Source organism: Akanthomyces muscarius (genome assembly GCF_028009165.1).
Source record: "Akanthomyces muscarius strain Ve6 chromosome Unknown contig_18, whole genome shotgun sequence".
Lineage (NCBI taxonomy): Eukaryota > Fungi > Ascomycota > Sordariomycetes > Hypocreales > Cordycipitaceae > Akanthomyces > Akanthomyces muscarius.
In genome coordinates this window covers 1,612,600-1,637,609 of record NW_026611618.1, presented here as the reverse complement: position 1 = coordinate 1,637,609, position 25,010 = coordinate 1,612,600, and the positions used below count along the sequence as shown (strand labels likewise).

The 25,010-nt window shown below is 55.0% G+C and overlaps 8 protein-coding genes across 8 annotated transcripts; 6 read left to right on the top strand and 2 right to left on the bottom strand.

Annotated features, from left to right (window-relative positions):
• Positions 1-290: 290 nt before the first annotated feature.
• LMH87_009006 (uncharacterized protein) lies at positions 291-2,423 on the top strand (the record flags this gene model as incomplete). The annotated part of the gene is made up of 1 exon (XM_056202270.1): positions 291-2,423. One exon carries the CDS (start codon positions 291-293, stop codon positions 2,421-2,423), a length of 2,133 nt encoding a protein of 710 aa, XP_056056850.1.
• An 803-nt stretch (positions 2,424-3,226) lies between these two features.
• Positions 3,227-4,240, top strand: LMH87_009005 (uncharacterized protein; the record flags this gene model as incomplete). The annotated part of the gene is made up of 5 exons (XM_056202269.1): positions 3,227-3,245; positions 3,380-3,483; positions 3,624-3,663; positions 3,724-3,789; positions 3,900-4,240. The coding sequence occupies 5 exons, from the start codon at positions 3,227-3,229 to the stop codon at positions 4,238-4,240; spliced, it is 570 nt and encodes a 189-aa protein (XP_056056849.1).
• Positions 4,241-4,853: 613 nt separating this feature from the next.
• LMH87_009004 (uncharacterized protein) lies at positions 4,854-7,428 on the top strand (the record flags this gene model as incomplete). Its single annotated transcript, XM_056202268.1, has 2 exons — positions 4,854-6,036; positions 6,092-7,428. 2 exons carry the CDS (start codon positions 4,854-4,856, stop codon positions 7,426-7,428), a joined length of 2,520 nt encoding a protein of 839 aa, XP_056056848.1.
• An 821-nt stretch (positions 7,429-8,249) lies between these two features.
• LMH87_009003 (uncharacterized protein) lies at positions 8,250-10,623 on the top strand (the record flags this gene model as incomplete). The annotated part of the gene is made up of 4 exons (XM_056202267.1): positions 8,250-8,279; positions 8,381-8,692; positions 8,780-10,379; positions 10,445-10,623. The coding sequence occupies 4 exons, from the start codon at positions 8,250-8,252 to the stop codon at positions 10,621-10,623; spliced, it is 2,121 nt and encodes a 706-aa protein (XP_056056847.1).
• A 554-nt stretch (positions 10,624-11,177) lies between these two features.
• LMH87_009002 (uncharacterized protein) lies at positions 11,178-13,195 on the bottom strand (the record flags this gene model as incomplete). Its single annotated transcript, XM_056202266.1, has 3 exons — positions 11,178-12,337; positions 12,388-12,728; positions 12,798-13,195. 3 exons carry the CDS (start codon positions 13,193-13,195, stop codon positions 11,178-11,180), a joined length of 1,899 nt encoding a protein of 632 aa, XP_056056846.1.
• An 834-nt stretch (positions 13,196-14,029) lies between these two features.
• On the bottom strand, positions 14,030-16,717 carry LMH87_009001 (uncharacterized protein; the record flags this gene model as incomplete). Its single annotated transcript, XM_056202264.1, has 1 exon — positions 14,030-16,717. The coding sequence occupies one exon, from the start codon at positions 16,715-16,717 to the stop codon at positions 14,030-14,032; it is 2,688 nt and encodes an 895-aa protein (XP_056056845.1).
• Positions 16,718-19,243: 2,526 nt separating this feature from the next.
• Positions 19,244-20,338, top strand: LMH87_009000 (uncharacterized protein; the record flags this gene model as incomplete). The annotated part of the gene is made up of 3 exons (XM_056202263.1): positions 19,244-19,810; positions 19,888-20,118; positions 20,180-20,338. The coding sequence occupies 3 exons, from the start codon at positions 19,244-19,246 to the stop codon at positions 20,336-20,338; spliced, it is 957 nt and encodes a 318-aa protein (XP_056056844.1).
• Positions 20,339-21,890: 1,552 nt separating this feature from the next.
• LMH87_008999 (uncharacterized protein) lies at positions 21,891-24,933 on the top strand (the record flags this gene model as incomplete). Its single annotated transcript, XM_056202262.1, has 5 exons — positions 21,891-22,139; positions 22,228-22,661; positions 22,722-23,822; positions 23,879-24,245; positions 24,310-24,933. The coding sequence occupies 5 exons, from the start codon at positions 21,891-21,893 to the stop codon at positions 24,931-24,933; spliced, it is 2,775 nt and encodes a 924-aa protein (XP_056056843.1).
• Between the last annotated feature and the right edge of the window lie 77 nt (positions 24,934-25,010).

The following is a 25,010-nucleotide window of genomic DNA, read 5'->3' as shown; positions in this document are numbered from 1 at the left end:
CTTCTACTGGCCGTTGACGATGACCGACTGTGCCTTATAGCACAACCGTCCTCAGGGACACTATCAAATACTTGAAAGAATAATCAGCTTTTTTTTTCAAGCTCGCAGAGGCACTGTACCGGCATACAAGTCTCGTCTGCTCCACGCACCAACACAACATCTATTCAGCTGCTGGCGATACGCACGCACCACACGCTCCTTGACGCCAAGTAAACACGCTTTTTGCGAACTCTTGTGTCGTTGATCGACAACCTTTCCACCACACTCGCCCCATCACAACAAAGCACACCATGAACTGCGCAGATACAGTCCCGCAGGCGCCCACTTGGGCCGCCCAAACAACCGAAGAGGAGGACCTCGATGAGCCTCCCGAGCTACAGCTTCAACACCCTAAGCCCCAGCAGTTCCAGAGAGCCCCGATTCGACGTCCCTCCGAGCAGCCCTCGCTCCTCACAAGGGCTTTCAAGGAACAGGACCATGATGACTTTCGCGAGCCTCCCCGCTCCATCCTCACCACCAGCAGCCAGCGTCGCCGCTCCATGGCCAGCACTGTCAGCATCGCCTCTACTGCCGACCTCACCAGCGACACTGGCCTGACCAGCCCTTCTCGCACCAACACGCCCAGCCCTCCTATTCCTGAGATGGCCATGCTCCGCCTGAACAGGGACGGGTTTCGCATCAGTCCCAACGCTGCTGCCCCGAGCCATACTGCCGAGGGACAGGCCCATGAGGCTCCGAAAGAAGCTCCTCGCAAACGCTGCATCCAGTTTGCGTGCGCTGCTAAACCTCAGCAAGACACCACTGTCAACTCGGCTCCTTCTGAGAAGGCCCCTGAGACGCAGGAGCCGCGACGCTCATGCATCCGTTTTGCTTGCCCACCTCGCCCTGCAGAGACTCACAATGCACAACCCAAAGCTGCTGAGCCTTCCCTTTCATCCACCTCGCTTCCCGCCGCTGAGTCACCTTCTACTCCAAAGAAGACTTCGGCTCTCACAGCTGCCTTGGCTGCTAGCCCTACTACCATCCGCCGTCCTTCCAACCGACCCCAGGCTGCCAGGCCCAAGTTCCTGCGCGCCAACTCGACAGACCTCGTCAAGGACTCTTCTCAGTTTCATGAGTTTGCCAGTGGCATTTCCCGTGAAGACGACTGGATCCGCCAGGACAACAACGTCGCCCTTCTCACCAAGCTCACTATCAATGATACTCTGACCAAGGAAATCAACTTTCGCCGCCTTGCTGATGAGGCTGAAGAGGAAGCGCTCCTGGAAGAAGACGAGGAGAAGGATGAAGGCCTGGAAGATGACGATGACGAGGATGATCAAGATGACGAAGAGGATGGGGGCGAGGACGAGTACGATGTGAACATCGAGGATGAAGACGACGAGGATCTGGACGACTGTGATGGCTACTCCACTGACGAGGAAACCGGCTTTGCCGACTCTGACGATGATGAGGAGGATGAGAACATGATTCTCTGGACTCCCAGCCATGCCAATGCCACCGGCCACAGTTCCAGCACCCTCCTGGCTCGCCGTCCTTCGGCTGCTTCCCAGCTCTCAGATTGCTCCACCATCTCCAACCGCAGCCGCAAGGTTGCCCGTCGCTCCAAGCCTCGTGATATCCATTCGGACCATGAGGCACATGATCTGCCCGACAGCACCGACTTTGTCTGTGGTACTCTCGACGAGGACCGACCACTGGAGGAGGCTTATATGTCTTGTCTTGCTGCTCGCCGAAATGAGAAGCTGCGCATTATCCCTCAGGATATTGACCCGAGCTTCCCAACCTCGGATCCCGAGAACGACGAGGATGACGAGGATGAACGTCGCAACGGCAGCGACGAGGCTACTTGGATGCCCGCCAAGATGGATGACATTCATGACGACGACAGATCCCGCCGCCGCAGAAAGAGTGAGCAGGCATCGCCTCGCAAATACCACTCTCCCCCGCCCAAGCGACGCTTGTCGCCGGCCCCCAAGCCCCGTGCTCGCTCCCCGAAGCCTCTTTTCGATCGTCGCTCGCCCCGTCGCATGCGCTCTCCTGCTCCTCGTGCTCTCACCACGCCCCTTCAATCTCCGCGTCAAGGCGAGGTCGCTCACTTCAAGCTTGCTGGACGTCCTGATGTGACTCATACCAAGTCACTGCCTCGCCCTACTGCCATGATTCGTTTCAAGTCGACCCGTGCGCCCAAGCGATTGGACGATGAGATTCATATCCGTGGTGCAGTGGATATCGTCAAGGGTCTTGAGAAGAAGCGCCAGAGGCGTAAGGAGAAGTTCAACCAGAAGTACTGCAACAAGGCTCGACGTGGGCAGATCCCCGAGCGAAAGACGCAGCCGGGCCGAGGAGCTGAGCGCATGAAGGAGCTTGGTCTTCTCATGGCTGGCAAAAAGGATCCCGGCAACTACGTGCTCTCTGTCTAGGCGACGGTTGCCTCTATATAACTATTTTATGGCCCTGCAACTTCTTGCAGACGCCAACATTTTCTTTTTCACATTCGAAATTGCATCGCACGGCGCAGGATAACTGGGTGTCACATACATTACCAGGTTTGCTTACCATCTTTATTACACTTTTTATAGCTTGTCATTCGTTGTGGCAATCTTTCTGCACATATCTTTCTATCTACTGGACGTCATCGGCGTACCCAATTTGTACATACATTCTTCTTCTTATAGCCATCAGGACACAATGTGTACATTGATTGAGCGTCATCCGCTGTTTGAACCATTTTCTTATCTTTTTTTGCACTCGCTTGGATACCCAGCATAGCACCGGGAAATATTTACAAGACTGGAGTTTGGCAGCTATGAAGACATGAGGTATATAGAACAATGGAAATTTCGAACCCACAATTACTTGAAGACACTGCTCTTGAACTGAGGCTACCTCTTGAACTGCGAGACAAATGCTATTGTTTTTGCGTATTTGGTTGCGGTTGTTTATTTAATGAAATTCCAGAGAACCTTAGTTGGCGACTTACAATGGCCTTGGATTGTGGCCTTATACGCTAGGCAACCACGGCAGCGAATCACAGACCAGCGCGCCACAGCGCAGCAGTAGTCAGCAGCAGAGTGGCCAAATAATCCGCGCTATTCTTCCGAGGCAACAATCTCCAAGCCAAACCAAGCAGAACCACCACGTATCCATCCTAAGCCGACCCATCTTCCCTTCACCACAACCAATACTTGCAACGCATTCGGAAACGCGACCGACGAATTTCAACATGTGGATTGTGAACTGGTGTATGTTGCCTCTTCTTTTCTCACTCTTGCGCGAGTAGCAAGATCCCCGAATGCTTCGCTCGTTGGCCACACATGGTCCACCATGCCCCTTTAGGCCATTCTTTACTGACGTGTGCGGCGGCGATGAAATACAGTCTACGACGTCCTGTCGTCTCTTGGCCTGCTCAACAAGCACGCCAAGCTTCTGTTCCTCGGTCTCGACAATGCTGGAAAGACGACCCTCCTGCACATGCTAAAGGTTAGATGATGACGTCCGCCCTCTCTCTTGAAACGGTGCCCACCCACGCGACTACGGACTTGAAGCGCTGCACGATACTCGATGAAGAAATGCCCAGATATCTTGTCGGAATAAACCTTGCTGATGCTGGAACTATCTAGAACGACCGCGTCGCTGTTCTGCAGCCCACTCTCCACCCTAGTGAGTTGCCATGACCGTCAACCGTTGAAGACAGGAACAGGGAACTAACGTGGTGTGCAGCCTCTGAGGAGCTTGCCATTGGCAATGTCCGCTTCACCACATTCGATCTCGGTGGCCATCCCCAAGGTAAGACTTGACAATCCCGCATCGACTTCCTGCTGCGCCTGCCATCCCGCGCCTGCCCGTAATTGTTGCACAACAGGATCGCTGACGGCAGCTCACCACGAAAACTACAGCCCGCCGTATCTGGAGAGACTACTTCCCCGAGGTCAACGGTGTCGTGTTCCTTGTCGACGCAAAGGACGAGGAGCGATTCGCCGAGGCCAAGGCCGAGCTCGACGCCCTGCTCGCCATGGAGGAGCTCGCCAAGGTTCCCTTTGTCATTCTCGGAAACAAGATCGATCACCCCAGCGCGGTCCCCGAGGACAGACTCCGCCACGAGCTCGGCCTGTACCAGACGACTGGCAAGGGCAAGGTGCCGCTGGAGGGCATCCGCCCGATCGAGGTGTTCATGTGCTCGGTAGTCATGCGCCAGGGATACGGTGACGGCATTCGCTGGCTCTCCCAGTACGTCTAAGAGTTCTGTATTAGGCGGAGTAGTGCGGGAAGGAGCCACTTGTGCGATTAAGAAATGTTTTATGAGACTCAGCATTACCCTTTGGCGAAGTTTGGTAGTAAAAAAAAACCTATATTAATACTGGATACGTTACACTGTCCCATTCGGCCACCTGGATGTGAATCGCTGTTTGCTGCCCGTAGAATATCTAAGGAAGGAAATTTGACAAGCAACTACAGCTAACTATGGCATGGGCGTTGCTGTCGAGGGTTCAGTGATTACGAGGTTGCCACCGGTGGCCACCGATAGTTGCGCCGTCCAGCCGTGCTGGGCATTGGCGCTGGGCGACTTCCGAGGGCGAGAACAGGGACCCGCCCAGCGCAGAAGCTCCCCCAACAGAAAGCTATGTCACCCGACGTCATGGAGGGCAATCCAGCTACGACACCACATAACTCGACCTGCAAATAGCCGTTATCCGGCTCTTGTGTTTTTCATCTGAGCTTTACGCACACCACACCAATCATCTGATGAACAACACTCTGCCACGGCTTTTCCAGATCCACTTTCCTCTAACCCTCAACGACGGCAATGATTTAGCAGCTTGGCCTCGCCTGGCGAGATCAACTATATAGCCATGCCGAGCAGAGACAAGGAAAAGTCCAAGCCAAAGGCGGCGCCGCCCAAGGCCGCAACATCGACGACGGCTTCTCCCTCGGCTTCTTCGTTGCCACCCAACTATGGATTTCCTCCCGAGGCGTTTGACGTCTCGCGCCTCCCCGATGCGAACCACGAATTCCTCTCACCAGGCGACATGGCCGCCTTTGAGACGGCGCTGCTGGCACCCGATCACAGCGCCGCACAGAACCTAGCGCAGCACTCGCGGCGCGGTTCGCACGACATGCTGCGCTCGCCCAAGAGCCCCGGGTCCTTTAGCATAACCCGGCGCGACTCGCAGAGCCTCGGCGCTGGCTTCGACGACGGCGACAACAACGACAGCAGCGCGCTGGCCACGGCGGCGGCAGCAGCCGCTGCAAATGGCGACTTTAGTAGCGACGCGGCGGCGGCTGCGCGAGCTTCCTCACCGGCGCCCGGCGGACACGGCACATTTGTGACGGCGCAGAACGACTGGGCGCCCATTAGCTCGCGTTTCTACCGGAAGAGCAAACGCAAGCCGGCAGCGGCTAGCAGCGCCGGGTCGGCGACGACCAGACCCAAGAAGAGGCGCAGACGGGCCAAGCGTGCTGTGGAGGGCCTGCTCGGCACACGCAGCAAAGACGAGACGCGCGACGGGTACCTGTACCTCCTGGCCAAGTGGCCACTGCTGCTGTTCGTCTTTGGCTGGCTCCTGATCCTGGGAGTGCTGTACCTGGCCACGCGGTTCTATATTGTCGTCTACGAGCAGTTCTTTACGTGGCGCGGCCAGCGCGAGAGCCTGCGGCGGGAGCTGCGCAAGGCCACGACGTACCAGGAGTGGGTGCGCGCGGCGCGGGCGCTGGATGCGTTTCTAGGCCGCAAGACGTGGCGCGAGGAGAATGACTTTGCATACTACGACAGCAAGACTGTGAAGCGCGTCTGGGACCAGATGAAGAAGACGAGAGCCAAGGCGGAGACGGAGGAAAAGGATACGGTGGCGGCCGCGGCGGCCAAGGTGGGCAAGGGAGCAGGAAGTGGAGGGGAGGGAACCCGAGCCGTGGAGGAGCTCAAGGCGCTCACCGAGGCGTGCGTCAAGAACAACTTTGTGGGTATTGACAATCCAAAGCTGTACAGCCAGACGTACTACGGAACCAAGAATCTCGTTCAAAATTTCGTCGACGAGGGTAAGTTTTCTCATTGACTTGTTGGTATCTTGACAAAGACTTACGCGTGGCACAGTGGAGAGAAGTCTCAAATTTCTGCTCAGCACGAAGCAGCTTTCGATGGAGGAGAAGAGAGTCTTGTTCAAGCACGTGCAGGCCAACTTTGGAAGAACGGCGCTCTGCCTGTCGGGCGGCGCGAGCTTTGCGTATTACCACTTTGGCCTCGTTCGAGCGCTGCTGGACGCTGACCTGCTCCCGGATGTCATTACGGGCACTAGCGGCGGCGCTCTCATTGCTGGCCTCGTCGCCACGCGAACGAATGAGGAGCTGGACAAGCTGCTTGTGCCATCGCTCGCGTCGCAGATCAATGCCTGCTCCGAGGGCATCTCGACGTGGTTTCCGCGGTGGTGGCGCACCGGCGCGCGCTTCGACTCTGTCAAGTGGGCGGCGCAGTGCAGCTGGTGGACACGCGGCTCCATGACCTTTCGCGAGGCCTACGAGCGCACCGGGCGCATCCTCAACGTCAGCTGCGTGCCGGCCGACCCGCACTCGCCGACGATTCTGTGCAACTACCTGACGAGTCCAGACTGCGTCATCTGGTCGGCGGTACTGGCGTCGGCGGCGGTCCCCGGCATCCTGAACCCAGTGGTTCTGATGATGAAGAACCCCAACGGGACGCTCGCGCCGTACTCGTTTGGTCACAAGTGGAAGGACGGCAGCCTGCGGACCGACATTCCTATCAAGGCGCTCAACACGCACTTTAACGTCAACTTTACGATTGTCAGCCAGGTGAACCCGCACGTCAACCTCTTCTTCTTCTCGTCGCGCGGCAGCGTGGGCCACCCGGTGACGCACCGCAAGGGCCGCGGCTGGCGCGGCGGCTTCCTCATGTCGGCGACGGAGCACTATCTCAAGCTGGACATGAACAAGTGGCTGCGCTTCATCCGTCACGCAGAGCTGCTGCCGCGGCCGCTCGGCCAGGACTGGAGCCAGCTGTGGCTGCAGCAGTTTAGCGGCACCATTACAATCTGGCCCAAGTCGGTGCCGTCGGACTTTTACCACATCCTGTCGGACCCGGACTCGGCGCGGCTGGCGCGCATGCTGCACGAGGGAAAGCAGGGCGCGTTTCCGACGCTCAAGTTCATCGGCAACAGGCTCAAGATTGAGAGGCTGATTGACCAGGGCCGCGTCGAGTCCAGGCCGTGGGTGCGCAGGGGCAGCCTGGAGAGGATCCTGAGCGAGGATGATTTGAGGAGCATCCTGGTCGGCGAGATGATGACGACGAGCGGCAACGGGGCGACGACGGAGGAGGAGACTACGGATGTGGATGAGGAGGTGATTGTGGAGGATGAACATGGAGAGGCAGCGGAGGCGGCAGAGGAAGACGCAGGATTGTTCATCAAGAAGAGGTGAAGCAGGCAATTGCACAGGGCCGGTCGTTACTTTTTTTCCTTTGTGGTATTGACAGATTACAAGATAGATTGAGCATACAGTGTCCGGCTTGGCGCTGAATTGGGTAGCGTGCTTTTCTATACGCATATCAGGGCAATAGAATTGCTTTACAATTGATATCGCAACGCAAGTATGTAAATATGCTTTTTATTTAAAGAATGTAAAGAATGTAAGGAATGCCGCAGCCTTCGGAATAGGCCCAAGCAAGAAAGTTGACCGCCACAGGGGTAAGCATGCGCAGAGGCACTTTAGGCCCGCTAGCGCCAGTCTGATTCGGTTTAGCAGCCGGCAGAGGCACAGGCAAAGCCAGTAAGTAACACGCTACGACAAGGCCGCTGACGCCAGCCAGCCTTGAGAACACCGTGGCGGCATTGTGGGGAGGGCGAAAAGAGTGGCCACTGCCACGGATAATCCGATCGCCCGACCTTGCTAGCTGGCCTTCTCGAAACCACCACGTTACTTGTTCTGGCTCGGGGAAATAGTTCGTGACACATTGTCCAGACGGCATTTTAGTCTTGCCTTTCTTTTCCTTTCTTTACCTTGCCAACTATACGACGGAGATCTGTCGTCTTCTCTCCCCCCCCGGCGACGTTCTCTCGATTTGCACTTTGTCGCCAATCGCCCTGGGCATTCGCAACTGCTCGTTTCCCGATCCAGGAGATTACGCCCCTCGAATTCTGGATACCCTCTCAGCCGGCCGCAAAACCGTTCTCCCTTTACAAGTCTCTTACCCTTTCGCCGACTCGTATCGCCAGGCCTAGCCTTGGCCGGCAGTCGCCACGATGAGTTCCGACTACTCATACGATAACGAGGTGAGCCCTACAATCCAAGGCCAATCTGTCGCCGCCAGGGCCATGGAGGCAGCCAGAAACTTGTCACGATGCAGTGTGCTAACACCTCTTGCCCTCCCCAGGCCCAATTCTTCCCCTTCTTCATACTCACCCTCAGCGGCCTCGTTACGCTCCCCTTGACATACTCCCTCCTCCGCTCCAGCAGCGACAGCGGCAACCAGGCGCAGGCCATCAAGACCGACTACAAGCAAAAACATGCCGACGTCGTCGACGCGCTGCGGGCAAAGCAGAAGCGCAAGCAGCGCAGGATCACGCGCGCCATCGTTGCGCTCGGCGGCTGGGCCCTTATGGGCGCCATGGCCTACCTTATCATGACGACGACGCCCGTCGTCAACAAGATCTGGAATCCTTATGACATCCTCGGCATCTCAGACGTACGTTGACCCGAGACCACCTCTGGGTGGAAAGACCCGCGACCACCCTTCAATTAATTGCTAACTTTTATTGTTCCCTCTGCACAGTCCTTGAACGAAAAGCAAATCAAATCCCACTACAAGAAATTATCCGTCAAATTCCACCCCGACAAGGTCCGCCCCGACCCCGCCAAGAACGAGACGGCCGAGTCCATGAACGACCACTACGTCGAGCTCACCAAGGCCTACCAAGCGCTCACCGACGAGGATGTCCGCAACAACTACATCCAGTTCGGCCACCCCGACGGCAAGCAGAGCTTCAGCATCGGCATCGCCCTGCCCCAGTGGATCATCTCGGACGGCAACGGCAAGTATCTCATCCTCCTCTACACCGGTCTCCTTGGCATCCTCCTCCCGTATGTCGTCGGCTCATGGTGGTACGGCACGATGCGCCGCTCCAAGGAGGGTGTCCTCATGGAGAGCGCCAACAACTTGTTCCGCCAGTACGACGAGACCATGGACGAGGGCGGCATCATCAGCGCCCTCTCCGCCGGCAAGGAGTACGACCAGGTCCTCAAGGGCGATCTCGCCGAGTCGGGCCTATCCAAGATTGAGTCGCGCATCACCGCGGCCGGCGAGGCGTCGCCCTTTGCGGCCGGCTTCGCTGTCAAGGACAAGCAGAAGCTCGAGGACCTCGACAACGGCGTGCGCCGCAAGACGCTGGCCCTTCTCTGGGCCTACCTCGGCCGCGTCGAGCTCGACGACGCCGCGCTGACCAAGGCCATGTACGAGATTGTCCCCATCGCCCGCACCCTCAACCAGTCCTTTGCCGCCATCGCGCTCGCCTACGGAAACATCGGCCCCATTGCCGGCTCATTCCTCGCCAACCAGCACCTCATCCAGGCCATGCCGCCCAAGGCCTCGCCGCTCCTCCAGCTCCCCCACTTCACGCCCAAGATCGCCATGGAGGTCGAGGGCGACTCCAAGACGCACATGACGGTGCAGCAGTTCATGGACCTCCCCGATGCGCAGCGCCGCCAGCTGGCCGTCGGCAAGGGCCGCCTCACCGAGGAGCAGTACAAGACGAGCGTCGCCGTCGGCAAGCAGATCCCCTACCTCCGCGTCGCCAAGGCCTTCTTCAAGGTGACGGGCGAGCGCTGCATCATCCCCTCGTCGCTCGTCAGCCTTGTCATCAAGGGCCGCTTCATCCCGCCCGGCACCGAAAAGGTCCCCACCGTTGACGAGCTGGACCTCGAGGACGTGGACCCGGCCGAGGACGACCTCGAGGCGCTCATGGGCCGCAAGAAGAAGACGATCAAGGGCCCCGACGGCAAGCCCGTCTCGGTCGAGGAGCAGACGGTCACGCCGCCCCAGGTCTTTGCCCCCCACTACGCCCGCGTGCAGACGCCCAAGTGGTACGCCTTCCTCAGCGACTCCAAGCAGGGCAAGCTCGCCGTCCCGCCCTTTATCTTTGACGAGTTTGACCAGCCCATCTTTGACGAGAGCGGCAAGCCCACGTTTGCCATGCAGACGCTCAAGGCGCAGTTTGCGGCCCCGCCCCAGGCCGGCCACTACACCTTTGTCATGCACGTCGTCTGCGACTCGTACGTCGGCTTCGACACCAAGATGGAGGTGACGCTCGTCGTCGAGGAGGCGAGCAAGGCGGCCCAGATTGAGGCCGAGGATGAGATATCCGAGCCAGAAGAGGGTAAGTTCTTTTTTTTGTTTTACCAACCCACCAAGATGTCACGAAGAAAGCTAACGTTTTTGTAGATTCTATTGCTGGTCAGATGCACGCCATGAAGACTGGACAGGCTCCCCAACCGAAGAGACGGAAGCAGCAGCAGCAGCAGCAGCAAGTAGACGAGGACGACTCGGACGAGGAGAGTGGCACAGACGACGACGCCAACGACACGAGCGATACCAACACGGACACTGAGGACGAATCATAGATGATGTTGTAGTAGTGTCTGTGTCTGTGTATGTGTGTGACGGCGGATGGTTAATGTGGAGAGAGCCGTAGAGAAAAAAGAGGTAGAATGCATGATTCTTTTTTTTTCTCTTTCCTGCAATCGTTTTGTTTCAGTGTTGTCAGTGTGGGGCGACGCCTTGTTTCTTCTTTCCTTGTTCATGTTGGGTTTTTATTTATTTATAACATGGCTGGGCATTTTAGAGGTTCTGCCCGGCGAGAGAGACGGAAAGTAGGCAGGACTTTAAAGAGGCACAAAGAAATGATATAAAAAAAAATCTACCCATCAGTGCAGGCAGGAAATGTAAAGAGATAGACCTCCGTGTAATTATATATTCGAAAATTTCCGACTAGTCCGACTAAACGTATATATAAAAAAGGCCTGGCCGAGGAAAGTTCCTTGAAATAACTGAATACAACCCCTGCATGCAATACAACTTCCTCATCCCCCTAAAACGAATTTACAATGTCTAGGCTGAAAGACATTCAGGTATAGTATAATAAAAGCGGGAAAACAACAAAATGAAAAGAACAAATCTAGCACACTCGCACACCACACACTTCGACGCCTTTGGCTTCTATCGTCGCATCGCGCCCAAAGTAGCGCTGCGCGAGATCCCGCACGAAGCCGGCATCGCTCGCGCTCCACACGTCGAGGCCCATGCTCTCCATGGCGTGGCTGTCGACCTTGATCGTCTCCAGCACCCCTTCCTCTTGCCGCTGCGTGTCCGCCGAGCCGTCCGCGTCGCGATTGCTGTCCTGGCCCGGCAGCAAGAGGTCCGCCTCATCCTCGTCGTCCTCGTCAGTGTACCGCTCCGGGTCGTCGGACGGATACGCCTCGTCGGTGCTCTCGACGACGTCGGCGAGCACGGAGACGATTTGCGTGGTGAGGCGGTGGAAGTAGGCAACTATAGCGAGCTCAATGGTGGCGTCACCGTCGGCGGAGGCGTCGTGACGGGTGAGCGAGGCAATCGAGTCGGTGAGGGCCAGGTCGGTGCGAGACGGCGACTGCGGCATGTGCATCGAGGGGCCGCTGCCGCTGCCGCTGCCGAGGTCTGCGAGCAGAGCGGCGTCGCGGGCGGCCTCCTCCTGCTCCTCGGAGCGAATCTGCTCGCCGGCGCTCGCCCACCACATGAAGCCGTTGTAGGCGAGGGCGGACCAGCTCGGGGGTTCCACAATCTGGTCCATGGACTCGTCGTCCTCTTCCCGTACCAGACGGGCCGAGTGACTTGTGGAGAGCCTGGCGGGTGAGGGATCGGAGGTATTCGAATCTGGTCGCTGCGCGTCTTGATCCTCGGCGGCAGCCAACTGCGCCAGACCGGCGCGCAGGGCGCTGAATCGTCTCAGATCACGTTGCGTTGCCTTGATGGGTGTGCCGCGCGGGCACTCTACCAGCGGCCAAGCCTTTTCGTTCCCGTCCGTTGTATGCTCTAGTGGGATGGTGATGAGCATGTCCCAGAGTGTGTCTTTGACGGCAAGGATGCTGTCTGTGGTGCAGGCAATCCAGCCGCAGCCGGACTCGTCGTCTGCATCCGGATTAAGGCGTTGGCGCTTGGCGGCCTTGTGGTCTTCGACTAGGAACGGAATATCATGGACGCCAATTGTGAAGAGAGGTCGCAGACGTGTCGAGGTGGAAGAAGGTGGGAGATCGTCGGCGATGGAGAGTGGTATGTTTGATAGAACAGAGAGATTATATACTTGGCGCTGTTAGCTGGGGCTCAGATCCCAAGTAACGAAGCTGACGTACCAAAATCACACATCTGGTGAACAGGAGCGTGGCATGAAATTAGGATGCGCTTCCGCAAAAGGGCAGCGCGATATATGGGAAAGACGAGCGGCCCAAAGGTGTCGAGCATGGTCGCGAGACTCCAGGCAGGATGGTATGTGGAAAGTTTATGTTCAGAAGGCCCTGCAGACAGGGCGGCGCCATCAGAGGCAGATCTATTGCGCTTGTGTTCGCGGCGGTCCTGAACAGGCGAAGCAGGGAGACTTGGCACGGGTGACTTGGGGCCACCGTCGACGGGAGCATGATGCTGGTCCCAGTATTGTTCGAGGAGCTTCGTCTGCGATGCGTCCTTGGCAAGTTTACTAGATTATCCGTTAGCATAGCTACCAAGAATTCACATTGCGCGCCTTGGGAGGTTATGCCCAACGTACGCTGCCATGTCTTTGAGGTGCTCGGCATGGCGCCAAGCTCGGCCCAGACGTCCGTAGCTCAGCGGGACGAGGATGCCGACGGCAATCATGCGCGCGTTGCGCAGCTCCTCCTCCTCGGTGGGCTCGTTGACAAAGGCGCTGAGGCCGGCATGCTGGGTGCCGTGGACAAAGTAAATGAGGTCGTTGGAGACGGTGTGGAGGCCCGAGGGCAGCGACTTGTACTCGACGAGGCCCTCGAGCTCGACGGCGGGCGCGGCGCGCTGCCAGACGATGGTGTAGCCGGCCTTGACGTCAAAGTTGATGAGGAAGAGCGCCGAGAGCGGCGGGAGAGCGGCCGACGAGAGGGCGGTGGTCGAGGTCGAAGCCGACGGCGGCGCGGGACGTCGCGAGGAAGACATGGTGGGGGGAGACTCGGGGGTTGGCAGTGGTTAGGTTAGAGGCGTGAAGAGTATGGCATGGTACTGTGAGCGAGGGTGGTGGCTGCGGCGCCTCCTCAGCGGAACAAGGGCGTGAAGTGATGGCGAATGCGAGCGAGTGTATGCAAAACAAATGGGTGCTATGGTATTGACGGTGGTGATGGAAGCAGAGGATTGTGAGGGCCGCAAGAGCCACTCCGTTATTGGGGGCGTTTCCACGTGGCGCAGCCATAAAGGTGCTGTGGGCGGGGAGCCAGGCTCTCTGTAATAAGGCTGCTCTTCCGGCCTTGTTAGGTACCTAGGTAGAGACAATGTGGCTGGCTACTGGTCACTACCAGGCAACAGACAAAAAGCTCCAGGCAGCCAATCATGTGGCACTGGAAAAATAAAAATAAAAATAAATGCCGGCAGCTGTGTTCAGATATACTCGAATCTGTCCCGGGTGTGAAATCAATATCTAGTGAAACATTGAGTACAACAGCTATCGGTAGCTGTCAGTAGAGTGCTCATGCTACACGACAGCCCGCAGCCACGTTAAGACTCTACCCAGGTATCTAATTTCTTTTGCATGATTTCTAGCACGAACAGACAACAGGCGCTAATGCCATGGCTGACCTTGTCTACATGCAAGAAACATACGAATAGAACAGGACACACCCCACATGCTCAGCAAATCCATCATCTGTGCTATCACTACCTGCAATAGTAGGCACAACCAGAGAGTGCGCAAATACATTAATTCTGTCCATAATTAGTACGCTAAATTGATGAAATTTGTCCGCGATACAGAACCCTGAGTGCGCATCGCGCAATTCTTTATACACCCAGTATGCGATTCATCACATGTTCAACCTCCGGCAAGGACCGCAGATGCTTCTCGGCACTTTGTTTCTGCGCGTTCAAGCCGTACCGTTTCCTAATGATCAGACACTCTATCAAAGCCTTAGAAGCCCGCCTCTGCAGCGCTCCCGGATGCTGCTGGGCTATCAACGCCGCCATCTCCTCCGGGATGGCCTCGCCAATGAGCCACCGGTGGGCGGTGGCGTTTTCCTGGCAGAGGATCAAGCACGCGGCCGAGGGTATGTTGAGAAAGCGGTCCTGTCCCTTCTCGTTGGCCTGCTGGGCGCACTGGAAGATGGTGACGAGGAGGAGACGCAGCAGGGCGGAGTCCCGGCTGTCGCTGGCGACGAGCATCTTGTTTGCGTACGCCTGGTTCGCGTCGCTGAACAATCCAACCTCGTAAGCGCTGCCGATATATCCTTCAAAGAACTCCGCGGTGACCCGGCATATGTACTCGATCGGCCCTGCTTTCTGTTTGTCGAGCATGGCGAAGTGGACCGTCATGAGTAGGGTCGTTCGGAGCACGCTCTCTTCCCGGTTCTCTTTCCGGATACAACAGTCGAAATCGATCAGAAATTCTCGGATGCCGAGGTGGAAGTACTCTAGAGAGTCCCTCTCGTAGGCGATCCCGGCCCAGTCTGCGATTGCCGCAGATGTGATGTCGTCTCCTGGCTTCCATCCGTGTTGGATAGCTGTGAATTTCGTCTCCATGCCGGTATAGGTCATGATGACCACCAGTGCCTGCATATCTCCTGGCGTGGCCTTCTGCAAGACATATGTCGGCAGGTCGCCCATGGCCTGGAGCTTCCTTGCACTCTTAGCATACACCAGCCCCGCGAGGAACACATGGTACGGTTTTGCCCATGCCCGCAGTTGCCTTCTCTTGTTTCCTTGGACCAGCTCCCGCAGCACAGGTAGACTGTCCATGCGGTTCAACGCCAGATACTTGAGATAGAGGGTCATCAATTCAAGGATCAGAGGAATGCGGATGGATAGAACCAGTCCCTTCGTGACCAAGTCCACAAGTCGTGTCGAATTCTTGAAACGCGCATTCAGGACCTGCTCCTGGAGCCCAAGTAGCTCTTTCACCCGTTCATCTAACGAATCCATAGCCCCCCTCAGAGAAGCAACTCCCAGAAGAGATGGCAGTTTATCCACACGCGCTCCTTGCTGGAGTAGTTCCTCCGTAATTTCTCTCGAGTTCACCAAAATAGCTCGCACCAATGGGGTGTCCGTGTCGCCAGTCTCCCCCTTGGCCTCGATGTGGGCACCGTGCTCGAGCAGTACTCTCACAACGTCTCTGTTTTGACCGAGTACTGCTATGTGTAAAGCAGTCAACATGCTTCGATCCTTGAAGTTGACATGTGCGCCATGATTAAGCAGCAGCTCCACCATTTCTTGGTGACCTCCGTTGACTGCCCAGTACAAAGGTGTCCGGCCGTAATTGTCTTTCCGTGAAATAAGGCGGGCATGTGTGCCGAGTAACCTTTTGGCCCAGGGTACGTTTCCCAAGTATGCCGCGAGATGCAAGAGAGTGAAGGTGGGCGGGCTGCCGCCGTTCTTCTCCTGCTCCCAGTAAACCTTTAACCATTCTGTCCAGATGGGAGAGTTCACGCGAAAGAACGGACGCGATAATTCTGTCGCTGAATCGATCACATGAATGGCGTGGTGGAAATGCACCGGCCAGTATTGGCTGGCGTAAGATAAGAAGGGATCCCGGTCGGGCGTGCTGGAATTTCCGTACCCGCATTCTACGTGAGCCAAACAAGTCTGCATGAGCTTCCTGTGGGTTTCCTGGCCCATATGGAACATGTCGATCCCTTTGATGTTGACTTGATCGCTCTGGAAGAATTCTTTCGCCGATTCGTGAACCAGATAGACGACGTCTCCTTCGACCTTGACGAGCAACCCGCCGACGCTAAGCTGCCTCCGGATCACTTCCGTTGCTGGAATAATACCGACCGCCTCGATCCCTGCGGCCATAGCCAATTCTTTCAATGTGAGGGGCCGGGCAGCGAGAACAACCCATTGAAGAATGGGGGCCAAAGCTTCCTTGTCGTCGACCTGCCGAAGAAGCCGCTGATAAATCCCACCTAGACCTTTCGGAATTTTACGGAGCACTTCATCAATCTTGCTCCAACTCCGGCCCTCAAGCTCATTGGCAACGAATGCAACCCACAGAAAGGTACCGTCAGCGCCAGCTAGCAGACTCTGCTGAACCTGCGCGACCATCTCTTCGGAAAGGTCTTGCTCGGATGCCAGTTCCGCGACCTTGGCAAAGATATATCTCTCAACATCTTGTGTAGTTTCCGTGTCGGAGGCGTCCAATTGAATCTGCTGATAGCGACCGAGTTTACTCTCCAACTCAGGCAGCTGAGGTCGGGAGAGGATAATGAGCTTCAGTCGTGGCTTTGACCCTTCCACAGACTTCGACAAGTAGCTTCCAACGGCATCTAGAAGCTGTCTGAGTGATTCCCTCTCGCACTCGTCGAGACCATCGAGGACACAGACTACCTGAGAAGATGTGGTCTGCTGGAGCAGAGTCAGGAAGACCCTCCAGAGCGCGACAAAGCTGGAAATTGTGTACTTGGCCGTCTCCGCCCCCTCGAAGGAGTCCTTGACTTCTTTGGCCAGGTGGGGCTCGATGTCAATCCATTGATGCATGATGCCTCTTAATATGGTCAATGCGGTGTTCCGATTATTGTCACGATTACTGCAGAAGTAATAGAGGAGAACATTGTCACCAGCGTCAACTAGTGGCTGTAGCACCTCAGTGATATAAATCGCGAGCATTGTCTTCCCTTTTCCAGGGCCACCTGAGATCCGGAGGAGTGGTTGACTCGTATCTGCCAGCCACTCTTGATAATGGTGATGCTTCGTAACCCACTCGCAGGTTCCGTCAACCCTGCGTCCCTTGAGTGCAATGAGGGACTTCCGATCAACATCCGGTCTTGTCAGAAGTAAGGTGTCAAGAACGGCCGCGGCCTCGGCATACGCGTTTGCGACCAAAGGTACCGTCCTGGAGGCGGCGGGCACGAATGAAAGGACCTCTCTTGCGTATGCTGCGGCGGTCGCTGCAGCCCAGGCACGCCAGATATCCGAGCTGTGCGAGTCTGCGTAGTCGCTAATTCCTCGGATGACCAGGTACTGGGCGGTATTCCTGAGTCCAGTTGCCTCTTTCTCGAAGCAGAGAATATCATGCTTGCTTGCGAACTGGTCCCGGCCTGCTCCACTGCGCGTCAAGTGACGGGTGGAGGCAATTGAGCCATAATGAACAACGGGATTCTGCCCTTCACGCGGCTGCCTTGACCGGATCCTATCCGGGTCACAGTGACTGCATCCGCCTTCTTCGGATTCATAGGTTGCATGATCATAATTTGCGTCGAAGAGAATGTCTTGTTCAGGGCCAGGGCGGGCAAAGGTGACCGGGTCTTTCTGCACGATCTCGGAGATGTAGCGGAGCATCTTGCTTTCTTCAAAGATGGCGGCTGTCTCGGCCTTGCCCGTAGCTGTGAGAAGCAAAAGTGTCGGCTGATCCAACGGTCTGCCGAGAGTAACCTGATCTTTCGCTTGTTCCCCGTTCACATCGTACTCGAGGACACCCGACCAACCAGCTGCCGACTTGCTTACAACAACATCGCCGAGACGAACATCGTCCTTCGTATAGGGCACTCCTCCCGCAGTGCCTACCATCAGATTGAATCGGACAGATGGGTAGCTTGCATGCAACTGTGCGGTCACGTCTGCCAATGACGATTTGCCGTACTCCTTTGGATACGCCACAACGACATTGTGGCCCTGAAGATTTCCCAGAATGTAGTTGTTGTTGCCGTCTGAATCCTGATCCGTGGGTAGATTGTCATGGACGCAATCCAGCGCAGCTTTGACTGCGGCCACCTCGACAGGCAAACGGCAGAGCCACCCGACTACATAGTCTTCACGGGACGTCATCTCCAGCCAAGAGACAGGTCCAGAAACGAGAGTCTCCGGTAGCGTCGGTGCCGATGCGTTGACTTAGCGGTGCGTGAAGCTGCCTGAACGGTCCGTCCTCGCGATGTTTTAGACCATCGCATCGTTGCTAGCTCGTAGTTAGTAGCTGGGGCGGGGTGCATCCTTGTTACCAAACACGCGTATCGCTGGAAAAGGGACTAGTTAATGCAACCCATCAATGCTGACTGCATGCTTGAGACGCATTGGGCCGGTGATGGGACAAGTAGAACCAACCACGTCGAGCTGTTCGAGCCAGGATGTTCAGGTTCAGCCTCAACTGAGGACGCGTAACCAGGCTGCGTACGGGCCGGGAGGTCGCCTTCAAAACAACGGCGTCACGCGAAGGATTCGACAAGGATTCGACAGGGACTCAGCATGGGCAAGTACATAAAGAATTAAAGAGGCGCTGTAACAGGTACCCAGAGAAGAAGATGATGGCGCCTAAGCTGAAAAGTCGTTAGGGAGCAGGGCTTCTGAAGTAATTGAATTATCGCTGTACTTTCAGTGGCTCTTACTGTAATAAGAAGTACCTACCTGTCCTGATGCATCCTCTACCAGTAGGTACCCTGTTTAGAACCAGATTCTAGCGTAGACACATCACCCAGTATTTCCAAGCCTTGCTCCGCCGCGCACTAGTACCTGGAAAACAAATTAGGCCGGGCTCAACACTACAGCGCCCTAGTACTGGTACAGGCAGTTCAGGCTACCGCGTTCGCTGAAGCCCCTGTTCAAATACTTAAGTAGCGGTTGTGGCTGGCGGCATGTGGGGTCCGATGGCTTAATGGCGTTGGAGTCATCTGTAGGTATTTTTGGTGCTAGCCTCGCAGCCCAGGGGCCAGGCTAGCATCTGTTGCAATTGCTCTCGCATCAGAGACCAGGATCTTTGAGACTTTGATCGGCACGTCGATCTGGTCAACTGGTCAATTCCCCCCGAAGAGGTGTGGCCGTGTGAGTGGGCCCGGGCAGCCAGCCTGTCACCCGGGCAGCTCTACAAAAATCCCGTTGAATGCTGGTGTCGGGTGTCCCGCACAGTCCAAGCCACCTTTCGGGCGGCCGCGTAGACGAAACGGGAGCGCCTGTTAGCCAGTGCACAAAGAAACTACCAAGCAAACAGAAAATTCATTTCTTCGATTCCATTCTCACGCACTCTCAAACTCCAACCTTCACACATTACACAGCCATCACCCGGCGCGACAATAAATGGCGTCCGCTCCCCGTCTACGAGTCCCGCCCAAGGAGCCAGAGGCGCGCAAAGGGCCGGGAATGGAAGACGACGCATCCTGGTCTGGGTCCGACGACGCACAACGCCGGGCTCTTCTCTCGTTCGACGAGATGCCGGAATGGTTTCAACACGACAACAACCAGTGGATTCTTAACGGTTACCGGCCCATATCGGGCTCGGCTCGCGCCTCGTTCCGCAGTTGGTGCTATCTCCACAACGAGACGGTCAACATCTATTCCCATCTCATACCGGCCGTCGTCTTCCTCCTTGGCGAGTGGTACATCTTGCAGTACCTTGCCGGCAAGTATTCCAGAGTTACTAGCACCGATTTTGTGGCCTTTTCATTCTTCATACTTACGGCGACTATTTGCTATGCATTTTCGGCTATTTATCACACTTTAATGAACCACTCTTATACAGTCGACCATTTCTGGCACCGACTAGATATGCTTGGTATAGGCATCTTTATAGTCGGTGACATTGTCTTGGGCGTATATATAATTTTTCGGTGCGAGACTACGCTACGCAATATCTATTGGTCTATGGTGAGTAGATCCCCATATGCTCGGCTGTTCTGTTCCAAGACTGGCAATCAGCTCTAACACCCTTCATCGGTCAATAGATTGGGCTTTTCGGGGCATTAACTATTATCACGAACGTTCATCCTAAGCTCCAGACCCACAAGTATCGCTCCATGCGAACACTCGCGTTCGTGGCGACTGGCATGTCTGTTGTGGCGCCCTTGATTCATGGGCTCGATATATTCGGGCTAGACCTGATGAACAAAAAAGCCTTTACCTATACTATGGTGGCAAAGGTAGGCTGCCTACTATCTGGAACCGGGCTTTATGCAGTGAGTCTCCCATTTTACCCATACAGGAGAAAAATCGATCCTAACACACGCGATTCAAAAGATGAGGTTTCCCGAAAGTTGGTGGCCTGGAAAATTCGACATGTGCAGCTCCCACTCATTCATGCACATGCTGGTCGTCTCCGCCGCTGTTATCCAGATGATAGGGTATCTGGAAGCCTTCGACTATGCTTACTCAAATATTACCTGCTCAGCCTCTTGAGTTACTACCTTTTGTAGAGCTTTTAACCATTGGAACGAGCGGCGGCCTTCCAGACTAGGTAGCGCTGTTGGAGATTCTGGCCGCAAGGTGCTTTTGGGAGCCAACAATGTTGACATTCATAACGAAGGAGAGAATATTCACTCCACGGACCAAGATTTGTCAGCAATGGCTGGGAGCACTTGGAATTGAGGGCATGGCAGTGTGTCAGTGGCCCGGTTTGTTACTTCGACGCTATAGGGTTCTTGTCCGGGAGAGATCCAAGGGGATCATGCCTTGCCGGCTGCTGGTGCCCTCCTATTCTCCCCTGCTTTTGACTCGAATATCCTGCCCTTAGTGTTCAATTCAAAGCTTTTTTTTGTATCATGCCAGAAACAACGCGAGTCCGGAGTACAAAGAAGCATTCAAAAAGCGTGAGGATGAGTTGCGAGAACCGCAAGAAGCCGGCGCTGATGAAAGCAAGCTGGACAGAATTCGAGCGAGGATTCATTATCGGCTGACCCAGCTTCCGTCCTCTCAAGCGGCCAAGGATAGAAAGCAGTACCTCAAAAGGCCAAGCGAATGTGATCTAAGGACTTCGAGCGACACGTCACCCAGCCACTTACTCGGCCAGCGCTGTCGGAGACTGCATCAAAGCAAATTGCATCTGCATGCAATGCACCTGTTTTGGAACCCTGCACCTGCCTCGGAAAATGACAGCCTATTCAGGCAGGTCAGCCGCAGCACATGCACCTCCTCCGACACACTGCTCCTTCCTCGTAAATCAATGCTCATTCAGGCAGTTCAGAGGCAACACATGCATCCTTTCCCCTGAAACACTCTGTCACACACACAAGCAGAGGCCAGCCTGCTGTTGCCGCCGTGCTTTGGCGGCAGAAAAATTCGAGGTTCAGCCGTGTCCTCAAAGGCCAATAAGGACACTGGTTTGCCGCTGGGGTGAGGCCTGGTTAGTGCTCTTACCCACCCAGACGTGGCGAAGCCAAAAACGCAAGAAATACCATGCTGGGGGGTTAACTGGAGTCTTTCTTTCCTTACATACAGTGCACTGTACACTGTGAGGTATTCAGCCAATCAAGGCCAGCAAGGCTAGGATGGCAGCATCCCGCTGTCGGCTGCTGCAAGCCGCTGTAAGCTCCTGAAATGAAACCTGAAGGCAGTATATACCACCGCAGAGGTAGCCAATGGAGGGGACTCATGGTTCTCACCACTGTACTGGTAAGAGGCGGATCCTCTGGGGCGTTTGTGCAGGAGCTCTCTTCCTCTCCTCAGCTCAGTCCAAAACTGCCATCAATACAGTGTCAAAATTTCAGTCCATTACTACCTAGTTTGTGGCCCTGATTCGCGCGTCTGGTCACCTACTTCAAGCCGGGGGACGCCGAAAGACATCCAATCTACCTTCCAAGATTATTAATTCACAACCCACAAACCACAGCCCGGCCACGGCGGACATTGGGTTCTCTAGTCTTTGACGCCTCCGATATGTCCGCGAGCCCGCGCAACACAGCCGAATTGTCCCTCCACGAAACCTCCAAGCTCGCCGTTCTTTGGTAGAATCATGGATGTGGACGAGACTCCAGGTCTTCTGAGGTCCGTGTTTGGGTTTCTCGCTCGAAAACCACTACAGAGGCCCATAAAGAAACCCAAATCTTTGAGAGCGCGGACACAAGATGCTTGGTTACAGACGGATGCTTTCTTGCAGCATGATGCCAATACATTTGACGAGATGGAGCCTGAGCAGCGTAAAAGGACGCTTCATGCGCTTGAAGGCTACATTGAAGTTAATGCTGATAGAGAACTAGATTCCGTAAGTGCTCCCGAGATGATATGCAGCAAGCTGTACTCGTTTGCCCAGTTTCTCACTTTGCACCTACTGACATGGGGTTGCGGGGCAGAACTCCTTGCCGGAGGGGCCGTATCCGAAGCTTCAGGCATTGCGCAACATGGTCGATAGTCCGAATTCCGATCAAGGCCTTACGATTCACATTGGTAAAAGAAGTCGACAAAGGGACCAAATAATCGAGGAAATTGAGCAAATGGAAAGGGACTCAAAGAGGCGCCGAGTCATCACTCGTGAAGAACCTAGCGCTAGCGAAAATCTCGAAGATGCCGATACCGACTTCGCTATGTTGACAAGGAGACATTTAGTGTCCTTGGACAATGCGCTACGGAAACAGTGGGTGTGCGTTTGCCAGAAATGCTCAGGGCTGAGCGTCAGGCTTTCCCTGCCACAAAAGAAAGACTCCAAAGTTGAGACGTCCTTTCATGTGTTCTTCGGAGTACGGTCTGTACCTGCAACTTCGTTGCAAGAGGCCAAGATAACAATCAAGTAAGCGTTGGGAAGATTTCCTGTTTACCTTAGCTTCACTGACACCTTTGTTCACGACAGAGACGCATACAATAGGGGTAGGAGCTTATCCGCGCCTGCAGATAGCGGCGCGGGCGATTTGGCTCACATTTGCCAAAGCATCACAGACTCCCTCGGCCAGCAAAATTGCTTGCACTTGACTCTTGAACATGGTATATTTCAGAGGCTTCGTCCTCAGCCGAAGACCTTTGGTGGAGATAAGATGTCCCGGACAATGTCCTTGGCGGCTTTATTTAAGCGTCAACAAGAATTACGTGGGAGCTCATCTGCCTTATCACTCAAAGGGAAGCGAGTCTTAGCTATCACCCTCGCCTCAGCGCTTCTTCCATTTTTGGAGACACCGTGGCTGCAGCCTTCATTCAACCACTCCAAGATTCTGTTTTTTCAGCCGCTGGAAGATGAACAGCTGCCCGATATCACGAAACCTTTTATAGCCATGGAGCACATACCCATCACCACAGCCGGCAAAAAGACAGGCACAAATGTCAGTAGCTCTGACGTGTCCAATCAGAGTATTCACCCCAACGCCAGTGTGCTAGCGCTCGGCATCCTCCTGTGTGAGCTCCATCATCTGACTTCCGTGGAGCACTGGCAAAAGGACGCGGATACCGAAAGGAACGTCAACACTGATTGGTATACATGCCTTGAGATACTGAAGACGCTAGAAGCTGAGGCTGGCTTAGATTACTATCTTGCCACGAAGGCGTGCCTGCATTGGGAGTACTTGCCCGCTGGACAGGACGCTGACTTTGAGTCTGAGACAGTACAGCGGCTCTTCTATCAAAATGTGGTCAAACGACTTGAGGCCGAAATGTTCAAGTCGTGGCGTCTTCGAGTAGAGGATCTGGGCTCATTCGACTCTCAAGAAAATGAAAATTGCTGGGGCTCCATCGGTCGAGAAGTCGTCCGCCTTGAAACTGGCAAGAATGACTTTTCCACTAATACAAATGATGTTGGGCGTTCACCTGCACAACGTTCGATGTCCGAAAATGTGCTTCCAAGCTTCAATTCCGACATGGTGGTGCAGAAATCTGCACAGCCTGCTCGTGCGCAAGTCACTGAGGATTCAACGAATAGCTTGTACTTTTTCGACGCAAGCCATCAGACAGGTTGTGAACAAGAGTAAGGAATTGTTTCAAGATTTACAAAGCAGCGTTATACTAATGGCCATTCGCCAGGAATCCACTATCGCGAAAATGGATGGACAACCTACTCTCCTCAATTAACCAATTCGTTGACCCTTTTGAGCCTGTCCAAGCTGGTGCGCTCCAAACGGTCGAATCTGTGCGAATAGCCATCTTGGATTCCGGTTTTGACGCTGAAAACCCGCTCTTGAGGGATGACCTCGGACGAATAGACCCACGAATCAAGGCTGCACAGAGTTTTGTACATGACACAGAACCACAGGACATTCGAGACGAGATTGGGCACGGCACTCATGCCCTTGGTCTGTTACTGACAGTTGCCCCGTGCGCTGAGATTTATATCGGGAAAATTGCGCATCGAGCGACTCTGAATCGAAACACGTACGATGACATTGCGAAGGTAAGTCTGGCCGGTAGAGCAGAAGCCCTATTTTCCCCGCAGACTAAGCTCATCGTGTGTAAAGGCAATTAACCACGCGGTTTCTGAATGGAAGGTGGACATTATATCAATGTCGTTCGGGATTCGTGAATATAATCAGCCTATGAAGAGAGCCATATCGAATGCCCTACATAGTCAGACATTGTTATTCGCAGCGGCATCAAACGATGGAGCAAATCTCGGAAGAGCGTTTCCCGCTAAATATCCTAGTATCTTTTGTATACACTCGACCGATGGAAACGGCAACCCGTCTGCGTTCAATCCGACTGCAGACGACAAAGACGTCAACTTTAGTCTTCTCGGGGAGAATGTCTCCTCCTACTGGCCCGTTGGCCTTGCAAATGGCCTTAGTGAACCTGTTAATGCCATGTCAGGGACATCAGTCGCAACACCCATTGCCGCGGGGCTTGCCGCTTCGGTCCTGTCGTTTGTGAGGCAGCAGGACCAGCATGCCAGGGTGGGAAGCGACTTATTAGGGCCGTGGCTGAAGGATGTTCATTCTATGGATATGGTGTTGAAGAGCATGGCCAGTCAGACGAGGGGTGCTGGGTACAACTACATCAGGCCGAGTGAGCTTTTCGATAAGGGAGCGTCGAGAGAGAAGGTTTATGACAAGATCAAGGACCTCAGACGGCATATGTATGACTAGACGCTGAGTAACTGATTCTAGTCAAATTTTCTATTACATGTAGCATACTAGCATCTTTCATCTCACGATTTGATTCA